The 13,480-nt window shown below is 39.3% G+C and overlaps 1 protein-coding gene across 1 annotated transcript; it reads right to left on the reverse strand.

Annotated features, from left to right (window-relative positions):
- Positions 1-5,202: 5,202 nt before the first annotated feature.
- On the reverse strand, positions 5,203-8,522 carry LOC131707013 (E3 SUMO-protein ligase KIAA1586-like). Its single transcript, XM_059009022.1, has 2 exons — positions 6,364-8,522; positions 5,203-5,907 (listed from the first exon to the last, which is right to left on the reverse strand). The coding sequence occupies exons 1-2, from the start codon at positions 8,050-8,052 to the stop codon at positions 5,407-5,409; spliced, it is 2,190 nt and encodes a 729-aa protein (XP_058865005.1). The 5' UTR covers positions 8,053-8,522; the 3' UTR covers positions 5,203-5,406.
- Positions 8,523-13,480: the final 4,958 nt, after the last annotated feature.

A 13,480-nucleotide genomic window follows, 5' to 3' on the forward strand; every position in this document is an offset into this window, starting at 1 on the left:
TGATTTAGATTCTGATAAAGTAAGCAAACTTGTTAAATTTGCAGACGACACAAAAATTGGAAGACCGGCAAACACTGTTGCAGCAGCAAAGGTCATTCAAAATGATCTAGACAGCATTCAGAACTGGGCAGACACATGGCAAATGACACTTAATAGAGAAAAGTACTGCACACAGGCAATACAAATGTGCATTATAAATATCATATGGGAGATACTGAAATTGAAGAAGGAATCTATGAAAAAGACCTAGGAGTTTATATTGACTCAGAAAGGTCTTCATCTAGACAATGTGGAGAAGCTAGAAAAAAGGCCAACAAGATGCTTGGATATATTGTGAGAAGTGTTGAATTTAAATCAAGGGAAGTAATGTTAAAACTCTACAATGCATTAGTAAGACCTCACCTAGAATATTGTGTTCAGTTCTGGTCACCCCGTTACAAAAAGGATATTGCTGCTCTAGAAAGAGTGCAAAGAAGAGCAACCAGAATTATCCCGGGTTTAAAAGGCATGTCGTATGCAGACAGGCTAAAAGAATTGAATCTATTCAGTCTTGAACAAAGAAGACTATGCGGCGATCTGATTCAAACATTCAAAATCCTAAAAGGTATAGACAATGTCAACCTAGGGGACTTCTTTGACCTGAAAAAAGAAACAAGGACCAGGGGTCACAAATGGAGATTAGATAAAGGGGCAAATTGTGTTGAGCCAGTGTGATGAAGTATTATAGCAGTCCAGTGATCTGTACTGTTCTTGGTCTGAATTGAAGTTGCTTGTATTAGTGTGGGAAGAGCGCGTCCTCCCCAATAATCCTAATTCCTGTGCTTGCACGGCTTCTGCTCTGCTTTCCAGTTCCTCGTTGACAGCGCCGCTCAGAAGCCAGAGGGGAGACGTGGGTCCGAGAGACGGCTTGAGCTAGAGCAGGAAGGAGAACTACTAGCGCCGCACCCTGACACCGGGTCGGGGCCTTTAAGTTAAGCACTCGTAGTAAACAAGTAAATTGGCAAATTGTACAAATGGGCTCCGACTAGGGCTAGGGTTTGAAAAGCAGTTGTCAGATTTGCCATCGCGTTGCAGAAAAGCCAAAAAGTAAGGCCTGTGTCTCCGTCTTTTGTTCATCAGCACCAGCAGTGCAGCCAAGGGGGAGCCCAGCCAGTGAAGGACCAGCCTGGCTATTACGTGGTGGATTTACAGCAAGATTTCAAGACTTTGCATTAGCGGGTGTTTAATGAACAGAACTGTGATTAGTGGGGTTGTTCTGTACTGCCTCTGCTAATAAGTAATGCCTTTGCTAATTATCATTGCCTTTGTTAATAGTTATTGCCTGTGATAATAGTTGTTGTTTGCTGATAGTTATTGCCTCTGCTAATTTCAGTGGTGGGGGTTGTTACTAATTGCTTAGCTAGGATTGTATCCTTGTTATAACCCAGTGTCTGCCACATTATTATGGTGATTGAATTAGCCCTGCCATTATTATTTATTTGTACTTTGCATGGATGTTGTTATACGGTTGCCACAGTATCACTACTATTAGTAAGATTTGCTTGTGTAATGTGGGTGCTAATAGTCCGGGCACGGTTTTGTAGGTATCATCACCATAAAGTAATTGAGCACCTGCCGTGGTGGGAGTGGGGCATCACGGTGCCCAGTCAAGACAGAGCCCTGTGGGGTTTTAAGGGCTATTAGGGTTGTGATTTATTTATTATGATATTTATTAAAGGGTTATTTATGAATTGTATACAGGGTAAGTTATCCCCACACTGTAGGGTTATTGGTGAAGACAGTTGGACGGACAGGTCCAGTGCACAGGCTTCCCGGCCAGGTGATTGTGGAATAGCAGGTCAAACAGTTCTAATTACAGCAGGCTGTGGTGATTAGTAAGTCAAGCAATTAGACCTTTTTATTTTATTTTTGTACAAAGATTTGTGTTATAAATGTTGTTTTATAACATAACTATATACTGTGTGTGTGTGCTGGTGCATTGGGTCACATTTGGGTTACATTGAGATCCTTGAACAGTGGCCTTTGAGCTGGTATTAGGACACCGAGGACCATTGTTGCCACGAGGTAGTGGACCCCTTTCATAATTCAATATGTTAACGGAAAATTATTCAGCAGGTTTCATTCGACTTTATGAAACAAAATTAGTTAATTCTATAGGGTGAGGCAAAACTTTTGGCCAGAGCTGTATTTAAAGGTGCAGTTTTAACTACAGATTTAGAGAAGACAGGTTCCTCATAAACCCAAGTTAAAAAATATAAAAAACATTTAATCTAAAAATCTATTTCATTTAATTCTTCCAATGTATTGTTTTAGCATTGCTATAAATACATACGATATATTCTGTAATAAATTGATTACATATATCCTTAATTTAGTTTTAAAAATGTATCATTTATATTATTACAATTGTGGTGTGTTGCTTTTTCAATTATATTCTAAAAATGTGGTTTTTGCCTTTATTATTAATGTTCTTATTAAGATGTATTACTTAATTATTGTTGTGGAGGTGGTTAGTATTATACTGCAGATTGTATCCAAGAGCCCAGTATTTATCTTAATGCCTATACCGTCCATCTTATTCTCAAAGCTTAACTTTATAATGGTTTTTTTTTAATGCAGTTTGATATTCATGATTATATATTATTCTCTCATAGATAGACGTTATCTATAGGAAATGAATTTAAGACCAAGTGGTTATTTGAGCAGGTATTATATAAAAAAAACACAGATATACATTTATGTTTAATCAAAAGCACAAAGGCTTTAGTTTAAAAGCAGGTGAACCGTCCTACTTTGCATTGCCCTTCTGCTTACCCTGCTCAGACTTGCCAAGGAAAAATTCAAATCTCTTAGCTCACCCTTCAAACAAATCAGATGCTTTCAATACTGCATCACCTGAGACTGGGTAAGAGGTTCGTTGCTAGGTCTTTATGCAAATAAAGGAAGCGCATCTTAAAAATGTGACTCTGTATATTCAAAATATTAATGTTGTCTGCAAAAGTATTTGCATTTTCAATGTTCATTAAATGAGTCAATGAGCAGTAAAGCTCTTGATTGTCCCAGTGGCTCTGAAACTCACTGGCTCTGTCTATTTTAACTCGACTTATCCTGAACTTTGTTCCGCCAAACAATTAAAAACTTTTCTGATGTTTTCCGACACGTGGAATAGTCGGCGAGAAAACGATTCAGTATTTAAATGAGAAACATATATGTTAATGATGCAGGATTTCAATCAATGAAACAGGTGGGATTGAAAGGTAGTAAAGGCAGAGAAAAACAAAACGACTGGTGTTTCAGGAGCTATGGCGAAATACGAGAAGATACATTTAATGGGACATAATTATAAAGCAAGTACATCAGGACAGAGAGAAAAAAAATAAGTTACATAACTCATTTTAATGTCATTTTGTAAATGTATGTTCTGCATTAATGAAAATTATAGTTTCATGAGTGTACAGAATATCATATAAACGACCAGTGGCAAAGAATGCCAAGGCTGAGAGAGATACTGGCAATGCATGACCCCTCAGGGTGCTAGATTCTAAAGAATGCCAAGGCTGTGAGTGATACTGGCAATACATGACCCCTCAGGGTGCTAGATTCTAAAGAATGCCAAGGCTGTGAGTGATACTGGCAATACATGACCTCTCAGGGTGCTAGACTCTAAAGAATGCCAAGGCTGTGAGAGATACTGGCAATGCATGCCCCCTCAGGGTGCTAGACTCTAAAGAATGACAAGGCTGTGAGTGATACTGGCAATCCATGACCCCTCAGGGTGCTAGACTCTAAACCCTTTTTAAGTTCATCACATAAATACAATATAGTAGCTTTATCCATTCGATATCTTCGTACCACTTGCTCTTCTGTAAGGTCCAAAGAGGTGGCCCTTTGACGATACACCTGTTGGGTGTACCTTTGGCACCGTCTGTGTTTCCATACTGGTGGGGGAACTACACTATCCATTTCATCCTTTAAAATCGCAGCAATCCCTAGCAGCACATTGTATGCAGTAAACGTGCCAATAGTATATTTTAATTAGTTAAGTTACTGAATTATGTATTTATTTCAGATTTATACTGTATTATATGTGCATCGCTGCGGGTCTCAAGGTCTCTCTCTCTCTCTCTCTCTCTCTCTCTCTCTCTCTCCTCTCTCTCTCTCTCTCTCTCTCTCTCTCTCTCTCGCTCTCTCTCACAATGATTTATCTGTGAAACAAGCTACAAGGTTCATACACTTTTTCAACATCAAAATTCCGTACTTTTTCCAGACTTCCATTTGTTTTTCCCAAACTTGTGTTTTAGTTAGTTTCTACTAGTTTTTTGACAGTTATCCACATAGATGGGCAGCTGCAGAGCATTATAGTTTTTTGATTCAGAGCAGAAGTTGCTCCTGGTTTTCTAAAAGTATTTGTCAGAATCTGGAGGTGCATATCTAGCAAGAAACAATGCAGGAATGCAAAAGAGAAGTAAGATACAATCTAAGAAATGCCCAATATTTGAGAACAATGTTCTCTGGACTCTTGACCGGAGGGTTGTGGGTTCAATCCCCAGTGGGGGACACTGCTGTTGTACCCTTGAGCAAGGTACTTTACCTAGATTGCTCCAGTAAAAACCCAACTGTATAAATAATGTGATATCTGTATAATGTGAAATAATGTATAATGTGATATCTTGTAACAATTGTAAGTCGCCCTGGATAAGGGCATCTGCTAAGAAATAAATAAATAAATAAATAATTTACAAAGAGAATATAAAAAGTTGTATACTGCAAGTATACTTGTGCCAAAATAGGATAGTATAATGGTACCAATAGTATACTAAAACCAGACAACCTTGTTTGGGTTCAAAACCTTTTGTTCACTATAGTAAAAGGACAATACAAAACGAACAATATAAACTGCTGGAGTAAGTTAAGGAAGTCACCTTGGATAAAGGCATTAGCTAGATTATTAATAATATTAGTACTGTTTTTATTCTTTGATTTTCTTTATTATTACAGTATGTGTCACTACTACCACTTATATAATAATAATAATAATAATAATAATAATAATAATAATAATAATAATAACAGCAATGAGATTGTGAATAAGTAGAATTACACGTACAGTACCTATTTGTGGCATGCTGCATCCAGTATTCTGGCTATATCCTATTCGTTGAAGAACACAGTACAACCAGTGGTGTAGTGGTAAAAAAAAAAAGTAGCGGAGCGGTCCCAATGAGAATCAATTAAATAGTTAACGAGGTATTAACAGTTACGCCCACTTTCCATTTAACGCGATTTAATCGGGGTTTTTTTAATAATAATATAACACATATTTTACTTAACAAATTTCTGTAAAATCTCCCCTCTCTATAGAAAATTAAAAGTTGCACTTACCAATCACAGGTTGTTTTTAGTCAACTATAGGAACTGCCACAGAGCGTCAGGGGAGTCGCTGGAAATTGGAGCTGCCACCCGTGTACGGCTGCCATCTGCGGATCGATGATTGTGTCGCAACCAAGTGGTCACATAAGGGCTTGGATTCCACTGTCTCAAAGGGGGTCCATGAAGCTTGATAAACATTAAGGCTGAAGCATGTTTGATTAAAATTTTGGAACGCTGATCAGTTATAATTAAGTTCATTTGGCTGAATCCCCTTTCACATTCAGCAGTACTGCACGGGATCACACGTGTGCAGTTAATAAGTGGAGCTAAATCATCTGGAATTCTTCCGTTGTTCTCCTTAAAATCTCGAAATGCATTTTTGATAATACGTTCATTTAGCTGAAAGCGCCGACACAATCTTTCAACTTCATTTTCGCCATAACCCTGGGGTAGTTCTGCAGGCCAGTGGTGTGGATCCAGGACCAAGAGCTCAGAAAGAAGACTTTCATATTTTTGGCAATTCACCTCGGAAGAAGCCTGAAAGAATAAGCTATTTGAAATTAATGGTAGCATTTCTAAAATGTATTTTCGAAACCTTAACTGTGTATATATATATATATATATATATATATATATATATATATATATATATATATATATATATATATATATATATATATATATATATATATATATATATATGCGTTTTGTAGTTTTGAGTAGGATTAAATAAAGTAAATAATAAAAGTGAGATTTTGCAGAATACATATACTGTGCGGGAGTGTTTTTCTATTCTTATATTTACATTAGTCTATGCACCTGCGATGAGACTGACAGGAGTGCAGATGTTTATAATTTATTTGTATATACTTCTCAGTTGCAGTTTTATACTACACATGAAACTGAAATTAACGCCCCCCTCTGCTCGTTAATTGCAAACAATTAGGCTAGCTATTAAAATTAAAAAAATCTGTACAAGGTTTATGAACATACCTTCTCATTTGATGCAGTGGTTGTAAAAAGTCGTTCTTTCATATGATTGGCGAGTTTGGTAAGGAATTGTTTATGATTTATTTTTACATGTTTGGGATTCGACGTCAGCACTGTAGATTTAAATGTTCCTTCCATGGCAGCTATCTGCGCTTCAAGAGTCTTTGTACCTACATTCTCATTCATGGATTCAAAAATCCTTACTGTTCTACGTGCCATTTTATCTGCATAAACCAATGTAGTAGTCCGTTTCTGGAGAATCTCTGACAGCAGTGAAAGTTCGTATAAGGCATCGTACATAACTCCGAGGTCAATGAGAAATTCTGGCGAGCACAGCCTTTTCAGTAGACCGCTGTATGTCGCTCTTTCAGCAGAAGTCCGCTTAGAGCTTACGGCAGCTTTAAAATGAGTCGACAGAACTTCAAAACTTTCCCACACAGCGGAGACAGTCCTGAACGAACTGGAAACCCATCTCACATCCAGTACACGACCAATTTTCCTCAAGACAGCATCCAGTTCCTTCGCACAATTTCGGAGTTCTTGCTGATTTAGTGCTGATCTACTGTAGACTGAGTATAGCTTGTCCATGAAAGAATGAAAATGGTTCATGCCAGTAGTCTCAGAAACACTATCGGCAACTGCAAGTTCGAGTCTGTGATTTAGACAGTGCCAGACAACAATGTTGGGGTACATGTCTGAAATTCGTTTTGCCACACCAGATTTTTTCCCAAGCATTACACTTGCACCGTCACTTGCAAATGCAACAAGATTCTTCTGTAAGTATGCATGGTCAAACCCGTGTTTTTGAAGACACTTAGTAAGCGCTAACACTATGGACTCAGCTGACTGATCAAAAAGTTCAACTAACTCCAAAAACATGAAGTGAGGGTCACGTGTCTTGTCTGTCTCGCATTTGAGATGCACAATAAGTGCTGGGGAACCATTCAGAGCTGTTGATTCATCAATTAACACAGCAATTTTTCCATCGATGTGTATTATTCTCTCACAGGCCTTTTTGACCATTTCATCAGAAACGTGGTTGATAATTTGAGTGGCGCTGTATCTGGAATGAAGACCAGTTCCCACATTAACACCATTTATTTCTTGCAGTTCCAGTAAGGCCTGATGATCAGAATAGGGTCGATTTTGTTTTGCAAGGTAGTAAGCAGTAGAAAATATTTTACAGGTAGTTTCGTGATCTCGCCTTTTTGCACTGTCAACACATTTCCCAATAATGTCCTCTGTGTTCTGCTGTAACAATGCAGTGGCCTTGTTATGAGCGCTGGATTTCTTGTGTTCAGCTATCTTTTTTCTCAAAGATCGTAGCTGTTGCTCTCGAGTTTTTCCATTGTACCCAACACTGTAATTTTTCCACTCAGAAGACAGAGAAACACCCTGACTTTTCAAAACTGACAGCGCAGAAACACGTCTACAAACACGACAGCCCAGATTACCATCCGCACAGTCAAGGAAAGTGTAAAGTTGTTTCTTTTCTTCCCATACCTCAGAACTCCAGATGTTTGGCCATGGCTGTTTCTCCGCGCTTTTTTCTTCAACTGCTGTAGGTTCTGGTTCCACTGTAGGTTCTGCTTCTGCCGTACAACAAACGATCTTCTGTTTTTTACTACTATTGCCAAAATATTGTATCAAAGTCTCTTGACGAGTTCGTTTACTACCTCCGAGACCAGACATTTTTGATTTGCGAGTTGTTTTTTATTATTATTAATACCGTTACTAATATCATCACCTCAGTTACGGCCAAGGAACGAACCGCCTCCTTCTCTGATTGGTTGTCAGCAACATCACTTTCAAAATTGATTTGCTAAAAAAAAAAAACTGGAATGACAGCATATTTTAATGGCATAATAATGGACCAATCAAAAGCAGCAACTGTGCTGCTTATTGTGGTGACATCGTTTTTCAGATTACTTGATGTTTTAGCCGACAGCTTGTCTTTATTAAACGTATAGCTAGCTGTCTGTCTGTCGCAAATTCGCACAGCTGGCACAGAGCCGCAGGCAATGCTTACTACAAGTGTTTAGACAAAATTCGAACACGAAAATATTTTAAATATATGTATTTATAAATGTGAACATTTGCAATTGAAAAACATGGATTGAAAAAGTGCCGGAGCGCCGCTCCGCCCCGCTCCGGCTCCACTACACCCCTGAGTACAACCCACCCCCCAAAAAAAAAACGCATTAACAAAGCTTCAGTTTTGTGTTTCCTTATTAACAAAACACACACACACACACACACACACACACACACACACACACACACACACACACACACACACACACACACACACACACACACACACACACACACACACACACACACACACACATCAATGTTACTTTGCCGTGGCGGTTGCATAGAGCTGTACAACCAACATCAGCAACAGTTTATAATTTTTTTTATTTATTATTATTTTTTTTAAATCAGTATTTAATCGTATAATGAAGGCCATATAGCGAGGATGTAAATAGTATATCTACACTCGGCTGACGGTTTGGAGACTGTTGCTGCACTTAGGACTGTAAGTTACAAGCAAGCACCATACATTTAAAATACAATTACCGGTACATTTTATTAATCACATTAAATAAATGAAAAAAGCGACGTTAACATGCTACGTTTATACACACCATAGGGGCTACAGAAAACTTTTTTTTTTTTTTTTAAATCCGAGTCAGTGATGACAATAACATGTTTTGTATTCGTATTTTTTCCCCTGGTTTGGGAAATAACGTTAATGATTTAATAAAGGTAACGACAAAATAACAAAATAACAAAATGTGAATCTGGGTGAACAGAGTACAGTAGCTTGTAATTCTTTTGCCCTTCGTTTCACTGGAGCAGACAGGGTCATGTGACATATACCAGTGTGCTGACTGGATAGGATTGCTTGAGTTGTGATGACGTTGTCAGCGGTGATACACGGGGCAATCCTCGCGCGATTTGGTCGCAAGCAATAGCGTTGCTACTACTATCAAATTGCTTAGACAGTTGTCGCTGCTGACCGTCTTTCAAAATAAATTATTATTAATAATAAAAAATAAAAATAAATGCGGAATTATTTTCATTCTCCCGTGATACTAGTAAAGTTCCAAACTTTTTCAAGACTTTCATAACGGAGACATGGTTCTTCAAGCATTTTAAAAGCCCCGGAAATCAGTTTGGCATTTTTCCAGACTTCCAGACTAACGTACGAACCCTGAAGCTAGCTAGCTAGCCACCAAGGACGTGGGGTTAGCAGCTAGCAATGGGTCACTAACATAATAAACCTACTTACCTGCCCATTAGGTAGGTAGGTAGGTTTATTCACTTAAACTATGTTGCTGACGACCTGACAATACCTTAAGCCCAGGCACCTGGCTTTGTTTCATTCAGTCAGTGGCTCACACTCATAACACCGTGTAACAATTTTTTTTTTTTTTTTTTTTTGGTTCCTGGGTAGTAAGTGTTATTTCCTAATTGCTTATGCCTCAAAAGTATAGAAAATGGCTATTATTCCCCACAAACTTTGCTTTTGTGATCAGGACAGTGATATTTTGAAATTTACCTATTTTCCAGAACATTCCAGATAGATTCAGTGCTGAGTAAACTTGGAGTAACTTCTAGAACTTTCTAGAACTTTCCAGTAATATAAATATAGTAGTATAAATACAGGGGCCTTAAGCCCACCAGTTCAGTTTAGTTCCAGCTGCCTAAGTGGATACATATCTGCATTTTTCTGAGATGGCATCAAGAGGCTGCAAGCACCCGGCAGACGCATTTTGCTATGTCTGCGGCCAATTTATCAAGACAAGAACGAAAAAGTACTCAGTGGAAGCATCTGCTAAGATGTGTGAGGCCTACAAGGCATATTTCGGCATGCCTGTCGGGGATCAAGACAAACCCTGGGCACCTCATTTCACCTGCGAGCACTGCAAAAAAACTCTGGAAGGCAAGATGGACAATTGTTGCTCGGAATTTTATGTTATAAAATTTGTTTAAATTTTTAAAATTGTAAAAGTTTTTAATTTTAAAATGTTTTACAATTTTCAATGTTATTGAAAAAATGTATCATATATGAAAAATGTTGCGAGAATCTCTTACACATTAGTCATGGGTGAAATAAATGTATTTTTGTAGGATGGTACAGAGGGGAAAAGAGAGCCATGAAGTTCGCTATCCCAAGAATTTGGTGGGAACCCACTGACCACTCAAGCAACTGCTACTTCTGCATGGTGGACCCTTCCAAACGTCGGACTGGCAAGAATGCACCTGCTATCACGTAATCGGACCTTCCTTTATCCATCGCCCCGGTGCCACACTGCCATGAACTCCCCGTACCCACTCCTCCGGAGAGAGAGCAACCGTCTTTAGAAGAGAGCAGCAAGTCAGAGAGCGAGGAAGACGTTGTAGATCCAGATGACAATTTCAGAGGTGGAGCTGAGGAGAGAAACCCATACTACCCCAACCAAAAAGACCTCAATGACTTGATTAGAGATCTTGGTCTCACCAAGTCCAATGCCGAGCTTTTGACGTCTAGGCTCAAGCAGTGGAACTTGCTGGATGAAAGTGTGCAAGTCGCAGATCAGAGGAAGCGTCACCAACCTTTTTCCAGCTTCTTCACCCGTCAAGATGGGCTCTGCTTCTGCCACAATGTGACCAGTCTGTTCGAGGCAATCGGAATCGCCTGTAACCAGAATGAGTGGCGCCTCTTCATTGACAGCTCATCCAGGAGCCTCAAAGCCGTGCTGCTCCATAATGGTAACAAGTACCCGTCTCTTCCCCTGGCTCACTTGGTGCACCTCAAAGAGGATTACAACAGCATCAAGACCTTGCTTGACGCCTTGAAGTATGATGAGTACGGCTGGGAGGTCATAGGAGACTTCAAAATGGTGGCATTCCTGATGGGTCTCCAAGGCGGTTTTACCAAGTTTCCCTGCTATCTTTGCCGTTGGGACAGCAGGGACACCAAGGCGCACTACCACAGGCGGGACTGGCTACAGCGGACCGAGTTCTCTGTGGGGAGGAACAACGTCAAGTGGGAGCCACTGGTGGACCCCCGGAAGGTGCTGATGCCACCACTGCACATCAAATTGGGCCCTATGAAACAATTTGTCAGAGCTCTAGATAAGGAGTTGGCAGACTTCAAGTACCTTCAAGACTTCTTCCCTAAGCTGTCTGAGGCAAAGGTCAAAGCCGGTGTCTTCGTCGGACCACAGATAAAGAAGATCCTGGAGTGCAATGAATGGGCTGTAGGATGTCCCTCAAAGTCCATATCCTTGATGCTTATCTTGGTAAATTCAAGGAGAACATGGGAGCGTACTCGGAGGAGCAAGGCGAGCGCTTCCACCAGGATATACTGGACTTTGAACGCCGCTACCAAGGACAGTATAACGAGAACATGATTGGAGACTACATTTGGGGGCTGATTCGTGAAAGTGATTTACAGTATAATCGTAAATCTTGAAAAACTACTCACTTCTAAATCTTTTGTAGTCATTTTTGTATTACTTTAGTATAAATACATGTTAATTTGGATTCATGTGTTGTTTTTTTCTGACTTTATGTGAACGAAAAGACACAAATTTGCCCGTTTTCTCATTGGAAATAGGTAAATTTCAAAATATCACTGTCCTGGTCACAAAAGCAAAGTTTGTGGGGAATAATAGCTATTTTCTATACTTTTGAGGCATAAGCAATTAGGAAATAACACTTACTACCCAGGAACAAAAATTGTGTTACATAGTGAAATCAGACTGACCGGCAAGTGGCAACTTGAGCGTCTTTCCAGAGTCCAGCCTAAGCCAGCGGCTCTCAACCTTTTTTTACTCACGCCCCACTGAAATTTATTTTTACATCTGCCCCCCCCTTTTTAATTTAACTTTTTATATATATATTTTTTATTCCTGGCTATATAATATAGTGCGTTTATTGAGCCTCCTGGATAGTCACACTGTCCATTCAATCAAATATATGTTCGTGTTCGCTTTTTACACACACGATACAAAAAATATCAAGCAAGGAGTAAGTTAGTTATAAAGGAAGGTGAAGGATAGAAATAATGTGACAACGCATTAACCAACAAACACAAACTAAATATCGAATTAAACTGATTATATTTATTCTTATTTTTTTAAGTAAATGTGAAAATTGTGGCACAATATACACGGTTTGAGAGTGACTAGATGTTTTTTTTTTATTTTAAACCCGGATAATTACCTTTCACTCCCGAGTCCTTGTGTACTTTCGCGCCTCAATGAAAACAACACAGACTCTGCTTGGTCCCTGACGTCAGCCGCGCACTGAGACTGTGTTACAGTGATGCATTATGGAATTTGTAGTTTTCATGTCTGCTGATTGCACCCCAAAACCCCACCAAACACCTACAAATCCCAGGGTGCCATTCTTTTTAAAGCTACCGGTATCTATTTTTCTCTCTTTAATAACTCGCTGCACTCAAAGGTCAAAATCAGGAGTATCGTTGGGCACGTCACTGTTATTATTACTAGCACGTTATTATTCAAACGTTCACCGCGAGGGAGGAGCAACGAGGGGATCTTGAGAGAGTTAGCCCTTTGTGAAGCGGATAAAATGACTTGACAAAAGACGTTTCAGATTTATCAAAATTATTGGTAGGGACAATTCAACGGTCCCTTGACATTGGTAGAGACATGTCCCTACCGTCCCTAGCTAAATCTATGCCGGTGCATTCTAGTGTTAAAACTCATTTGAACAATACACTTGAAACAGGAAATACTAAATCTTGTTGTTTTTGTGGGGTTTTTTTTTTAGATCAAGAACCAACAAGCCCCCCCACCACTGCAGTATTTCAAGGTAAGAAGTGTAATAATTCAGTGTGATTCATAACACACAGCAGGAATCTGGCTTTGTCAGAAACTTTCTTTTTTCTTTTTCTTTTTACAGAAGCAGAACCCTCAAGCCTCCCCTCCACTCTGATCTCTCAAGGTAAGTGCAGTTTTGTGGCAAAGTGGTTTGCAGTGCGCAGGTGTAGAGGTGATGCAGTGCTCAAGACAAGGACAAACAACAAAGAACTGGTGAAATGGTGGTTTATTTATAATCCAAAGTCTGGTGTCAATAATGAAGACTAATGAGAACTGAC

This window comes from Acipenser ruthenus, chromosome 38 (assembly GCF_902713425.1).
Source record: "Acipenser ruthenus chromosome 38, fAciRut3.2 maternal haplotype, whole genome shotgun sequence".
NCBI lineage: Eukaryota > Metazoa > Chordata > Actinopteri > Acipenseriformes > Acipenseridae > Acipenser > Acipenser ruthenus.

Excerpts from the sequence above, each read along its gene's own strand:
- LOC131707013 (XM_059009022.1), bottom strand. The coding sequence starts at position 8,052 with ATGTCTGGTCTCGGAGGTAGTAAACGAACTCGTCAAGAGACTTTGATA. Across the intron at positions 5,908-6,363 it reads CCACTGCATCAAATGAGAAG|GCTTCTTCCGAGGTGAATTG; the intron begins GTATGTTCATAA and ends TTATTCTTTCAG.